The sequence below is a fragment of the Lactuca sativa genome, chromosome 3 (genome assembly GCF_002870075.4).
Source record: "Lactuca sativa cultivar Salinas chromosome 3, Lsat_Salinas_v11, whole genome shotgun sequence".
NCBI classification, from domain to species: Eukaryota; Viridiplantae; Streptophyta; class Magnoliopsida; order Asterales; family Asteraceae; genus Lactuca; species Lactuca sativa.
In genome coordinates, this window is record NC_056625.2 from 86,590,001 (window position 1) to 86,603,128 (window position 13,128).

Sequence of the window (13,128 nt, forward strand, 5' to 3'; positions counted from 1 at the left end):
TAAGTTATATTCTCTGAGAATTGTTCCCAACGTCCAATATGTATCATAAGGCCATGATAGAATTCTAGTACAAACACATTGCACATGACACAAGACATATACCTAATTCCACACACGATGGGCGGTACCAACCACCTTCATTCGCAACACAAAGCCTACTTCCTACACCCTAAAATCTAATTGAAGTAACTTTTGGATTCTAGACGTATTTAAAAAAACTAATTGATAAAAGATTATAGAAAGCTGATAGCCAGAAGTTGAAAGCGGAACCTTTTATTTGTATAGAAGTGCTCGAACAAAATACATGTAAGCTGCTTTTGAGAGGTGTAAACTAACATAATATAATATATATAAAAGATAAAAGTTAAAAGCTTTTAAAACTCTAAAAAAATTATTTAAAGTAACTTTTCATTTTTTTTTTTGCTTAAACCAAAAACTTTACACTTGTGCATATGAATCAAACATTTTCTTTGATTGGATATTTTTTTAAAAAAAAACTAATAACTCTTAAAATCTCTCAAAAGTTTGTTACAATGTGAATTTTATGTTTAAATAAAAACTAATAGCTTGTATTGCTCAACAAAACTTTTTCTATAATTAATTTGCTTTTTTAAAAATTAAAAGGTAAAAACTCCTAAAAAATCATTACGAAATACACCAAAAATATATTTTCATCTTGCTTCACAATTAAAGTGGCCATTTTGTTCAAATTTATTTTAATATTTTTTTTCTTGATTGTATACATCAAACTACATGTTGCTCACTCTTAAAAAATATCATGAAAGATTTTTTTTTCTTCCATATTTGTGATATTAGAGAATGATGCTAATAAATTTTGGATATCAAATGACTTCTTGTGATTATCTTTAAGTTTTTCGACAAACGTCTAACGCTAAATAATTATACGAATATGTAAAGATAAGGTTGAATATAAACATGGTTAAGTGAGCGTTATAAGAAGGCTTATGCTTCACTGAGGGTGAGGGATATCTTTCAAGAGGGTTTAAATGTTCAATGAACTAATTTATCATAAAATACTTAATTTGTTGGATAAGAACGTGAAAAAACAAAGTCTTAGGCAACCATTGTAAAGTAAACACAATTAAAGGTATGTTTTTTTTGTAATTTTTTCTAAACTAAAACATTAGCGGTGAAAGACTTTCTATAAATCACAATCAGATTCTTCATATCAGAAGTCTCTATCAATTTGTATTGCAACTTGAAGACATCTTCCATGACATTATGTTGCCATTTACAAAAAGAAAAGGAGTGATGTTACGTAATGCCAACAATTCTTCTATTAATGCATTGGACATTGTTATCAGATAAATCTAAAAGGGATACTCTATAATTATGTCTATAAAGCTGGATTAACCAAAAATGACAAAAATAAGATGCTGTTACTAAGAAAATGACTATTTTTTCAATAATAATTATTAAAAAAACTATATAGTTTACATAATACCGCAAAAACCTTATTTATTTATTTATTTATTGTAAAATAACTTCATCATTTCACATCATCTCGACAACTATCATATACCCATTTGCAAAACGAAAATTTCTCAAAATTCATTTTGTCTAATAATACATATTCAAAATATGATCATTTTCTTAATAAAATCCACTAATAGTGCACAAATAGTTGGGATACATTTCCTAGTGCCTTATCTTTTAAGCATAATTTTACCAAATTGATGTTTTCCAAAAAAAGTATATAGGCATAAATAATTGGGATTTTATCCATTTCCATCCTAACTAACAGGATAAAAAGTTTTCCACATGTAATGTCAAATTTATCTTTCAACAGTCAAACATTTAATATTTAAATCATCCAATCAATTGTAGTTACTTGTTTAGTTTTCACCCTTGATATTTTCGATATGAAAATCAAGTTAAGTTGAAAACTTATAAACACATTGTCCGAGATGAAAATTGAAAAGTAGTGCTTTTTTTATAATTCGCAGAAATGCAGGGGGTGTCACAGTACTTTTTCAACCTTGTTTTACTCTTCACGCTAAAGACTTTCTTTCCTATATCTGTTTCTCTGTATCTATATCTTCATTTCATTTCTCCCACAAAACCCATCAATCACATACACAAACTGATTACTTTCTCCAATTTTTTACGTGGGATTACAGGTTTTAAAAACATGGCGATGCTTGAGACGTTATTTTTTGGTGTTTAACATTCTTACTCTTATCTCTCGTCGTTTTCATTTATTCCCCCATGGAAGCTTCTTTCTTTTTTTTCGGTGATAATATATAGCGTAGCCTCTTCTTTTCCGGCGAAGAAATCGTCCTTTTCTTGTTGAAATCAGTCTTTAAATCCGGCTGAACTTTTATTCGTTAGTGAAATATCCTGGGTCTCCACTTTTTCCCAGTGATAGCCATGATTCTATGACTTTAACAACTTGGAACTTGGATATTTTGATAATTTATTATACATGCTATTGTGGATAATCTTTTGAACCCTAAGTTCAGTTATTGGTTATTCTGCAATTAAATTAACCAACTTGCCATTTCATTTTTCCTGAATTAAGTGGTTTCGTTCCTAATCATTGACTTATGTTTTCGTTTTGATGAAATCATAGCACTTTTGCTTGAATTGGTTCTTTAGTGTTTTGGGAACAAAGGTTGATTTTTTTTGATCATCTGATTATGGGTATAACTATTTTTTGTGAAATCCCCCCTTTTTGATCAGATTTTCATTATTTTTTCTTGATTTGATCGATCTTTAATCGAACTCCACCCTTCAAAACTCTTTCGCGTACCACCTGTTTGAAGAAATGTCAATTTCATTGACCCGGTTTTCCTGGTGGTATTGGAGTAATGGGAAGGAAAAAGAGTCCGTAATCTCTTCCGATTCAATGAAATTATCTTCTTTAAACAAGAAAGACGCAAAGTTATCATCATCCTCTTCCTCTTCTTCATCAAAAAAGACGAAGAAGAAATGGCAGAGTAGAGAAGAACGGAGGAAAGTAATCGACAAAGAATACGACGTCGTGTTAGTCCCCTCCGATGGCGTTTGTTTATCGGCGTCGGAAGAATCCTCTTATGATTCAGACTGGTCTATTGGGTGGATGGAGCCTCATGCCCCTGATTTTTTCCAGAGTGATGACGACGATGATTCCGATGCTGTTGCAGACAACAGTTTTGCTGTTCTTGTTCCATGTTATAGAAATGATTGCAAAGCTTTCAAGACAGAAGAAGTGGCTCAACCTCAACACCATAACTCCAGTAATCAGTTCTTGAATGGTTTCCCTGCTGGTATGACTTGTACTCTATGCATCGTTTATTGTACCTTAATTTCCATGTATAATTCTTATGTTATAATTCTTTTGTCTTGATGTGGCCATTTTGGGAATCTTGTTAAGTGCTCACAACATTTTATCTCTTTTAGGCTTTTAGGTTTCCTTTATGAAAAGAGTAAAGCACCTGAACACCACACGAAGAATAAAGATAGTAATGATTGTGGTTGATAGATTTAATAAAATCATATTTATCATATTAATGTTTCATAAAATGGCAATATCTCGTATTGATAGTAATATTTCGTTTGTTTATTAGATGTTTGAATTGTTTATTTGTCCACTGATGTTATTGGTACAATTGTGAACCACACAATTCCTTTTATGGATCATGACAAAAAAGTATTTTAGATATTTATATTTATTTAGTAATAAACAAGTTTGAACATTCTATTCTTTTAATCTGTCTAATTGTTTGTATCTTGTTTAATATGCAGAGGGAAATAAGTACATGGAGCAGTGGCTTGCTTCTCTTCAGAATTTCTGAGGGGTAGTTTGGGAAATAAGGAATTTTCTGAGATTGATTCTGAAATGGTGTTTTCTTGCTTAGTTTCTTATTGTCTGTTTGCTTTGTAGGACTTAACAATAAATAACAAAAAGAAAAGTAAAAAAAAAAAAAAGGAATGATTAGAGAAAACGTATTGAATGGGGTATGTGGTTTATGGTTACCATGGTAATGGTGCAAAAGTGAGACGTGATGTTTATTCTTTAATTATTGCACATACATGGATGTTCATGTTGTATATATATGGTTCTATTGTAAATAAACGAATTTCATGGTATGAAATCATGAACCCAATTATGTTTTGGTATGAAATCTTTTGTCTATTTTTGAGGCAAGTATTATAACATGATTGTGTATTTTGTCGTATGAGAGTGCATGTGGATGTTTGTGTGGTGGATAAGAGTTGAAAGTTACTTGTCCTTGGTTTGCATATAAGCAACTTGAAGATGAATCCATGAGTTATAATGAAAATTATAAACTATAAGGACCGAAATTATAGATGTTGAAATTAAAAAACTATAGGGATCAAATTTGTGGTTATTGAAATTGTTTTACTAGATCTGCATTCACGACGAAGGTACATTATTATTTCGGAATGAATAAACAAAATGAACTACCATATCATGCAAACAACGATTACAATTATTGAACCAACACAAAAAGGCATTACAATTTCATTCACAATAAAGTCTAGCAACTTATCCATAACATTCACAATAAACTCTAACAAAAGACCAATACAACCAATATCAAAAAACACAAACAATAAAAATATAACCAAGAACAAACATAAGGTCAAAAGGTCGCATGCTCTAAGCCCTATGGTCCTCAATTTCTTTGTGAAGATAACTTGATGCTTTTGTCATGTGTACACTTGGAGGAATTCCATGTAAATCATGTATCATTTTGGTCCTTATTTCTTGATATGAAGTAATAAACAATTTTTCAACATGAAGAATTGACTTACTTTCTTCACCCTTTTGAATTTCGTCCTCAAAATGCAATGCAAGTGTGTTTGTACTCTTTAGTAGTCATATTCATCTTGTTTTTGAAGGTCAATCTAAATCTAAAGATTTATAGGAATTACAAACATGGCAAATAACCTTTCCCTTTAGTCATGACCCTTCTTCCTTACCTAGCTATGACTAATTTATCTCTTTGACCAAGAAGACACTAAAGACTAATCACCACCAAAATGTTATATCGTTCTTAATGCAATAAATAACTTAGGTGGTATTTAACTTCTCTGTATAATCAATCAATCAAAAGTTAATTTCACCATATTTTGCAAAAAGTAGAAACCTACTATCATCAAAGACAAATGCCAAGAATTTTGCTCCACAATGACTACCTCATGTTAGCGGTCAAAACATGATATTTAGAAGGACCAAGAGAAAAGAAAAGAAAAAAAAATCTATTTGGATATGACGACATAAATCTTAGTAGGGTATGAAATAAGCAAGAAAATGTCGGAGTAATTACCTAGCTTCTCTCCCTCGATCAGACAACTCATAGCAGAAGGGCATCTTAGTCGTTTCTTCGGCATTGATCTTCATATCATTGTCGAGTTGTTGAATATGGTGTAGTTTTTTGAGGAACAAGTAGGAATGAGGAAGGAGATGGTATGTTGGTAATTTTAGTGTTATCAACATATTTTGGTGTAACACCAAGTTCCATGTAAATAACTCCTTTGAGTTTTAAAAATTCAAGCCTTAAATAATGAATTTTGTGGTGACCACAACGTGGTGTGTGACAACCCGAAACTTCTATTCTGTACAATTGGTCTATTCTATCAATACTAAACTCAATTTTGTCACCTTTTAACACCATTTAAGGGTTTGATAAAACATTCTAAGACTTGTAAAATCAAAGTTTGGGTTCTAGGTCGAGTAATACCAAGTCGTAGTACAACATTCGGGCCATACACTTTTTCGGGAGGAGTGTACGGCCGTACACCCCTCAACCGCACACCCACCTCGATATATAGGGGAGACCCCTTCATTCATTCTTTTCCCCTTTTGGCTGCACACTACTTTCTCTCTCTAGAATCGTCATATAAGGACCCTCCAAAGGCTTCAAAAACGTAAGTATTCCATCATCTAGCTTGTTATACTTGTAAGATTTCTTGATCTAAGCCTTAATTCATCATGTTTCATCATGTTCTTCATCCTTTGAAGGTGTACGGCCGTACACCTTCACAAGGTGGTCGTACACACATTAAAAGCTCTCCAAAGTGGGAGTTTGGCCTCCATCTACTAGTTGGACTTGGTATTAGCCTTGAAACACCTCAAAATCGACATTTTGGGCATCCCCCCTTTGTACGGCCGCACACCCCTTTGTACGGCCGCACACACATCCTCATGACCGTACACCCATTAAAATGCTCATATTTGGCCTCAAACTTGCAATAACACTCAGTATGGGACCTAGAACACTCATTTGATGCTTGTAGAACCTTGGAAACACCTCAAAAACACTCCCCATAAGGAGTGTACGGCCATACACTCATGGGCCATACACCCATGGTCGTACACCCCTAAAGGGTGGCCATACACCTCCCTCATTTGATCGTTTATGGATCCGACACTTAGTTCTAGTGTTTCCGGGTCCTTTGAGTGGTTCCCTATCATGTTTAGTCATGAATACCCAAATATCATATACATATGTGTTACTATATGTTAATAGGATCTACTTGTGTACGAAACATCAGTTGACACTCAACATTCACACCAAACTTACATTCGAATCTTACGTCAAATGGTGAGTTCATACCCCTACGCTTTTATGGTTTTTGGACATTTTTAGGGGGGGGGGGGGGGGGGGGGAATACAAGCCAAACATAAACTTTTTCAACAAGTTTAACTTATGCAAATCATATAAATAAATTGCTTACATAAAACTTTTGGATATTTTATCCCTTTTGTATTATGCAGAGCATAAGGGACGTCTTTGAATATAATTGCATAGTCTTTCGGAATAATTCATGAACATAACATTTCATGCAAACTATAATGGGTATAGTTTGGGGATTTCAGTATACAGTTTTACGAATTCAGAATCATACATTACTAACTTTATAAACTATGACAGATTTAGTTTATGATATACATTACTTTAAGAGTACAACTACTAATAATTATTTAAGTATAATTATTGCTACACTACAAGGATACAATGGATTTAAAGACAAAAGAACAAAACAAAACCACACGTAAACTAGTTAATACAGGATTGTGAGATATCTCTTCATTAGTACCCTTCAGGATACTAGTTAAATCCTCAACATTTAGTATAGCCAGAGTCTCCAGGAGGGAGAGCGTGAGATTTGTGAATAGATCTATTCGGGACTGACAATCCCACACCTAAACTACTAGCTACAGTTAGGCAGGCATGCCTGGGGTGACAAATATCACATCCTACGATGCCTGAAGAAACGTCGCTGGGGTCATCAGTCATATTAGCATGGCTATACGAACTCACAATAGTATAAACTAACTTTTGTTTATGGGATTTCATTCTTCATTAGTTTTATTTTAATTAATGAAACTAACATACTATACATACTGGTGGTATCCAGGGTTTTCTAAACAGAACATACTATTCATATTGGTGGTATCTAGAGTCTTCCAAACAGAACATACTATACATACTGGTGATAGCCAGGGTTTCTCAGACATAACATACTTAGACATACAGTAACGAATAAACATGTTAGAAAATATTGGATTTTCTTGGGAAGCATGCATACATTTTTCATAACTCAATAACATGGTTTTCACCACAAAACAAACTTATGAACTCACCAGCTTTATGCTGATATGTTTTCAAAACCACTTGTATTCTCAGGACAACGATAGACAAGTACTTGACCAGCTTTTGGAGAAGACGGAGCATTTTTTTGAAGTCTCGTCTTTTACTTTTGTCGTACTTTGATGTATACCAATTATGCTTTTTCAAAAACAATGTAAATATTCATATGAAATGTAATGGTTATGTTTACTATGATTACTACGATGCAATTGTAGTGATACTACGTATGACGTCATCCATCCCTGGACGTTTCTGCTGTTTGTTTTCACGGTTTGGGGGTGTGACAGATTGGTATCAGAGCTATTGTTTATAGTGATATAAGTATAACGAACCTTACATGGTATACAACTATAAACACTAAAGGGCCGAAGTGATCTGAACTAAAAGTATACTTTAAAATATAAGTATTTTACAAGAAATATACAAGTATACATTCATACCAGAAACAATATCATAAATAGAACAAAACAAAAGTATTTGGGTATTCGGCGTTGCGGTTAAACCTGGGCAGTTATGTAATCACGTCTAGGGTCAATATAGCCTGATCAGCTATATTTATTCGAGACATGACGAACATGTGCTTAGGAGTGACTGGGATGTTGCAATAAGCCTAAAACTTACCAAGTATCCATACTACGAGAGATCAATACAACAAAACATACAACTTAAAATATTATAGGAGTATTTTAGCTAGAGTCACATTCATCGCATGAATTCATTCTTCCAGTATTGCTACTCATTCCTTTAGCAATGGTTTATTTGCATTAGTAACTCTTCCTTGTTTATAGCTTAGTAGAACCCTCTATCTATCAAGCTGAGATATATCTTGCTATATATCTCTTTATTCAAATCCACGGGACTTATCATCCTCTTCTTTCTGATTATTTTTAGAACAAGATGCCTCCAAAGAAAAGACCCAACAGAAAGAACAACAATTCCTCAACTGATCCAACACCGCCGCCACCTACTCAGTTTGATCCAGTTATGTTTCAAGCATCAGTTATCGCCGATGTGGCTGCTGCCATGGCTCAGATGAACCCTGGAGGTTCTGGCAGATCAGGAAGCGGTACCCATCCCCAACATCCAGAGAGCAGTTAAGGGCACCAAAAGGAGTGCTCCTATAAAGATTTCATGAACGCAAAACCTACATCTTTCAACGACTATGGAGGTGTTATTGCCTTAACTCGATGGTTCTAGAAGATCAAATCCATCTTCGAAATTTGTTCCCGTTTCGAAGCCAACAAGGTGAAATTCGCCGCTTGCACTTTCACCGACAGAGCACTGACTTAGTGGAATGGTCGAATCAAGTCCCTAACCCTATCCGTAGCCAATGCCATGGGTTGGGAGAAAATGAAAGAGCTTATGCTTGTTGAGTACTGCCCAAGGGGCGAAATGTAGAAAATAGACCACGAGCTCTGGAACCTAAAAATGAAGGGTTCCGACATTGCTGCATACACTGCTAGATTTGAAGATCTGACACTTTTTTGTCCAGGAATGGTCACCCTGGAAAGTAAGAAAATTGAAAGATACATTTGGGGATTGACGCCCCCAACTCAAGGAAATGTGTTGGCTGCCAAGCCTACTACATTTAATAGCGCCAAGTGCTTGGCGCAGATTCTCATAGATCACGGAGTTGATCTTGACGCAACAACCATTTCCGAACCACCAAAGGCAAGTGGTGAAAAGAAAAAGTTTTGGAATAAGCGGAAGGGCCAGTCTTCCCAAGAGCCCTCCAAGAAACAACAAACAGTGGTAGTACATGCTGCTATTACTCCTGCTGCTGTTCCCGCAACTCAAGCACCTACTAGTAGGTTGTTGGATTAGTGTCTAAGTCCATAACTATTTTGGTATGTACTTGACCCGATTATGAGCATGGTTCTTTTGGGTTGCCTTCACCATAGCAATATGTAGGATGAATTAAGGAGAGAAAGAATTAATTATTATTTATTAATATATTATGAGAATAATATATAAAAGAAGAAATATAAAAATTGTTTTCTAAACTATTTAACCAAATTTTCTGATTTTTGAGCATTTATTCTAAAACAAATTTAAATAAATAGGAAACAGTTTCCAAAATTGCCCAAAATTTTTGTAACACTTTTATGATACATTTAGAAGCTGTGAAAAATGTAAAAGATATTTTTCAATTAGTCTTTATATTTTTCTTTGTTTTATCCTCTTAAATAATCATTAATTGGAGAATAATTATTAAGAAGTTAAAGTAAATACCAAAATTTTTGTAAAGTTAATTTACAGTGTAAATAATCTGGGAAAAATCCCAAAGGTGGTTTGTATCTACTGGAATACGATTTTGTGTATTTAAGTGTATTTAATCTTAGAAAATAGGAGAAAAATAGTATACAGAAGATAAAAATCATCAAAACTTTTAGGTAGCCTCCCAATGTACTACAAGGTGTTCTGGTATATTTTCATAATTTTTGGATGAGTAAAAATATTTTTTCCTGTTTTTAGTCCATTATAAATACAAAAATCGGAGAAAAATAGGAATACATTATGAAAAATTCTGACAATATTTGTCTAAGTCTTCCACAGAGAGTATAAGCTGCGAAAATTGTTAGGTTCCCCTTTCAACTTCTCTAAAGTGGTTGTATGATTTATTGAAGCCAAACAAAAAGAAATTTCAAAAACATGTTACAAAGGAACAAAAATCGATGAAATTTAATGTGAAGTCATTATTTAGCATAGGGGTCATCCACGAATTTAACTAGGATTTATAGACCTCAGAAAGTATTTTATATGATTTATTGCCCTATTTTGTTGCAATAATTATAATAATTCATTAGAAATGAATTATTTTCTGGAACTTTACAGAGCATCTAATTTTGTTGATGGGAATCTGGGAAAAATCGGATTTGGTCAGAAAATGATTTTAGATATTTATTTGGAAACAAATCCTTCATGAACATATTTGAAAACTTTTAACAACATACTTTGATGATCTAGCATCTAAGCTTGAAGATCATCACATTCATGTTGGTTTAAAGATCATTCATGAGTTTGAAATGTTCAAAAATCATTTTTGAAAGAAAACTTAGAGTGCATGTGGTGATTTTCCACCAAAACTTGTAGAAAAATGCATTTTCATGATCTTGACTTAGGTTTAGGTCCTTGGATTTCACCATTAACAACATGCATGTTGTTTTTGGGTGAAATCCTACCACCATCATCATCAAAACCGTGAGTTTGTGTGTGTGTATGTTTATGTGTTCATGATCTTTCATTAGAATGGTGTAGAAGAACAAAGAAATGCAAGAAAATCCATGAAAACTTGAAGGAAAATGAAAGGAAATCGTGTTCTACCTTAATGAACACCATTAGATGATGAAGATTTTGAGTATCTTGAGTGTTCTTGGACATGTTGGCTGTAAAATTTCGTGGTTCATAGTGGGAGGAAGAGAGAAAATATGTGTGAGAGTGTGGGAGAGAAATGAGAGAGAATGAGGGAAGATGGAGTGTGAGAGAGAAGAAGAATCATTTTGTGTTGGGAAGAGAGGTATGGGGAGGGAGGTCCGAATTTTCAATGAGGAGAGAGACTCCCCACCTCTTCCATTTACTTTATATAAATTTTCCTCAATTTTTATAATTTTTCCAATTTTTTATAAAGTGTGAATTAAGCCATGATTTGTTTTTATTAAATTATTGATTTAACTTGTTAATTAGGAATAAATGTTGATAGTTTAAAATTTATTTTCATTGAATTCATTTTCATAATATGATTATTATAAGATAATATTAGAAGCTTCATAATTATTTTATAGAATTTTTAAGGTTAAAGTTTATAAAAGTGAGTTTTTAGGGCATTTAGGGTTGTTAGGGTCTTAAGATATAATAAATATTTGGATATCAAAATAAATTGAATATTTGAGACTTTGAATTATCTTATGGTATTATAACTCTTTTGTAGTTATAAATAATGTTTGTAATTTATTTTTTATCGGTTTTATTGGCATTCTATGTAGTGGTTCCGAGATTCAAGTGAAATTGAGGAATCAAGTATACTAGTCCTAGTCTTCAACTTTGACTTAAGTTTCTATGTGAATTTGACCTAATTTCTACAACTATCTAGGTCAAGTGCATGATGTGTGTATATGATTCATGAAAAGGTGTTCGAGTCAAGGAATGACCCGAATGTGGATAGTCACTCCAGTTAAGTAGATGTAGAATTCACATATCAATGTGAAATCTAAGTACACTATCCATTGTTTCTAATTGTTTCCAAGTTTCTAGTATGTTATAACTTAGCTTCTAGTTACTAAGTCTAGTACGTGTAGTGCCTACATGTGCAACTAAGTCTAGTCAAATCTAGAACCGACTCGAATTTTTGACGGTTGTCACAGTCTCCCCCGGTTGAAAGAATTTCGTCCCGAAATTCAATTCGTGATGTACTCTATTAGAACTCAGCCGAATACAATTGTATAGATGGAGAGGTGGTGACTTGAATTTGATTATTTTGGGTTTATTTCCTCAAACAAGAGCCCAATTCTTTAGGTATAATCAAATTAATTTTGGTTACTTGAATTTGATTATTTTGGGTTTATTTCCTCAAACAAGAGCCCAATTCTTTAGCTATAATCAAATTAATGTTTTCCTAATTCGAGTTCTACAGTCTAGATTGCGAGAAATTAGGATCATGGAAATCATGATCTAACCATGGCGACCTAGTTGAAAAAAGATCATCTAGTTAGATATTATCTGAATTAAGAGAGCGGTATAAGTTTTGCTGAAGCACCAACTGCATTGAGCGTTAAATCCGCATTGATCCTTAAGTTGCATTCTAATTTAGCACTAAGTGTAAATTTGTCGCTTGATAAAGAAGAGATTAGGAACAATTTGTTCACTTCCGGGTTGGCTATTACATTTGGAAAAGATATATTCCGAAATAAGAAGGCGTAGCACGAATGAAAGGGAAGAGATCGAGGGTAAGTTACTAAAAATACGTACTAAGGGTAGGCAACGAAGTTTTGGTACATCTCAAATGTAAAGGCTATTTTAATTGTCGTCTACAAAATGAATTACAAAATGATTGAGGATCTCTGAGGCTATAATTACTACTACGATTACTCTTACAATAATATAACTATATTCGAAGAGTATATATAATTAGAGAGTTATTGTTTCTAATGAAGGCGGTGAAAGTTTATGATATTGTAAATCACATTGTGTAGATAGCATTTTAAGTGTTTAGAAGTGATAAAAATCTCACTGTTATCAAAATGTGTGTTTAGAAATGATAATTAATCTCACTATTATCAAAATGTGTAATAATTCCAAAATAATGAAAATACATGTGTGGCGATCAAACGAAGTAGTAAAATAATATAAAGATTAATTAAGGTTTCAGGTTTAAGTCATAAATAAGGGAATTTATACATAAATATTTTGATTACTCCTTTGAAAGAAAAAAAAAGAAATTGTCTAATTGTTTAAGTCAGGACAAATTCAAGCTTATGAGTCAGAACATTTATGGAAACAAGGTTGA

The 13,128-nt window shown here is 33.1% G+C and overlaps 1 protein-coding gene across 1 annotated transcript; it reads left to right on the plus strand.

Annotated features, from left to right (window-relative positions):
- The first annotated feature begins 1,991 nt into the window (after positions 1–1,991).
- On the plus strand, positions 1,992–4,127 carry LOC111919012 (uncharacterized). The gene is made up of 2 exons (XM_023914621.3): positions 1,992–3,269; positions 3,748–4,127. Exons 1-2 carry the CDS (start codon positions 2,789–2,791, stop codon positions 3,795–3,797), a joined length of 531 nt encoding a protein of 176 aa, XP_023770389.1. The 5' UTR covers positions 1,992–2,788; the 3' UTR covers positions 3,798–4,127.
- Positions 4,128–13,128: the final 9,001 nt, after the last annotated feature.

Excerpts from the sequence above, each read along its gene's own strand:
- LOC111919012 (XM_023914621.3), top strand. The coding sequence starts at position 2,789 with ATGTCAATTTCATTGACCCGGTTTTCCTGGTGGTATTGGAGTAATGGG. Across the intron at positions 3,270-3,747 it reads CTTGAATGGTTTCCCTGCTG|AGGGAAATAAGTACATGGAG; the intron begins GTATGACTTGTA and ends TTTAATATGCAG.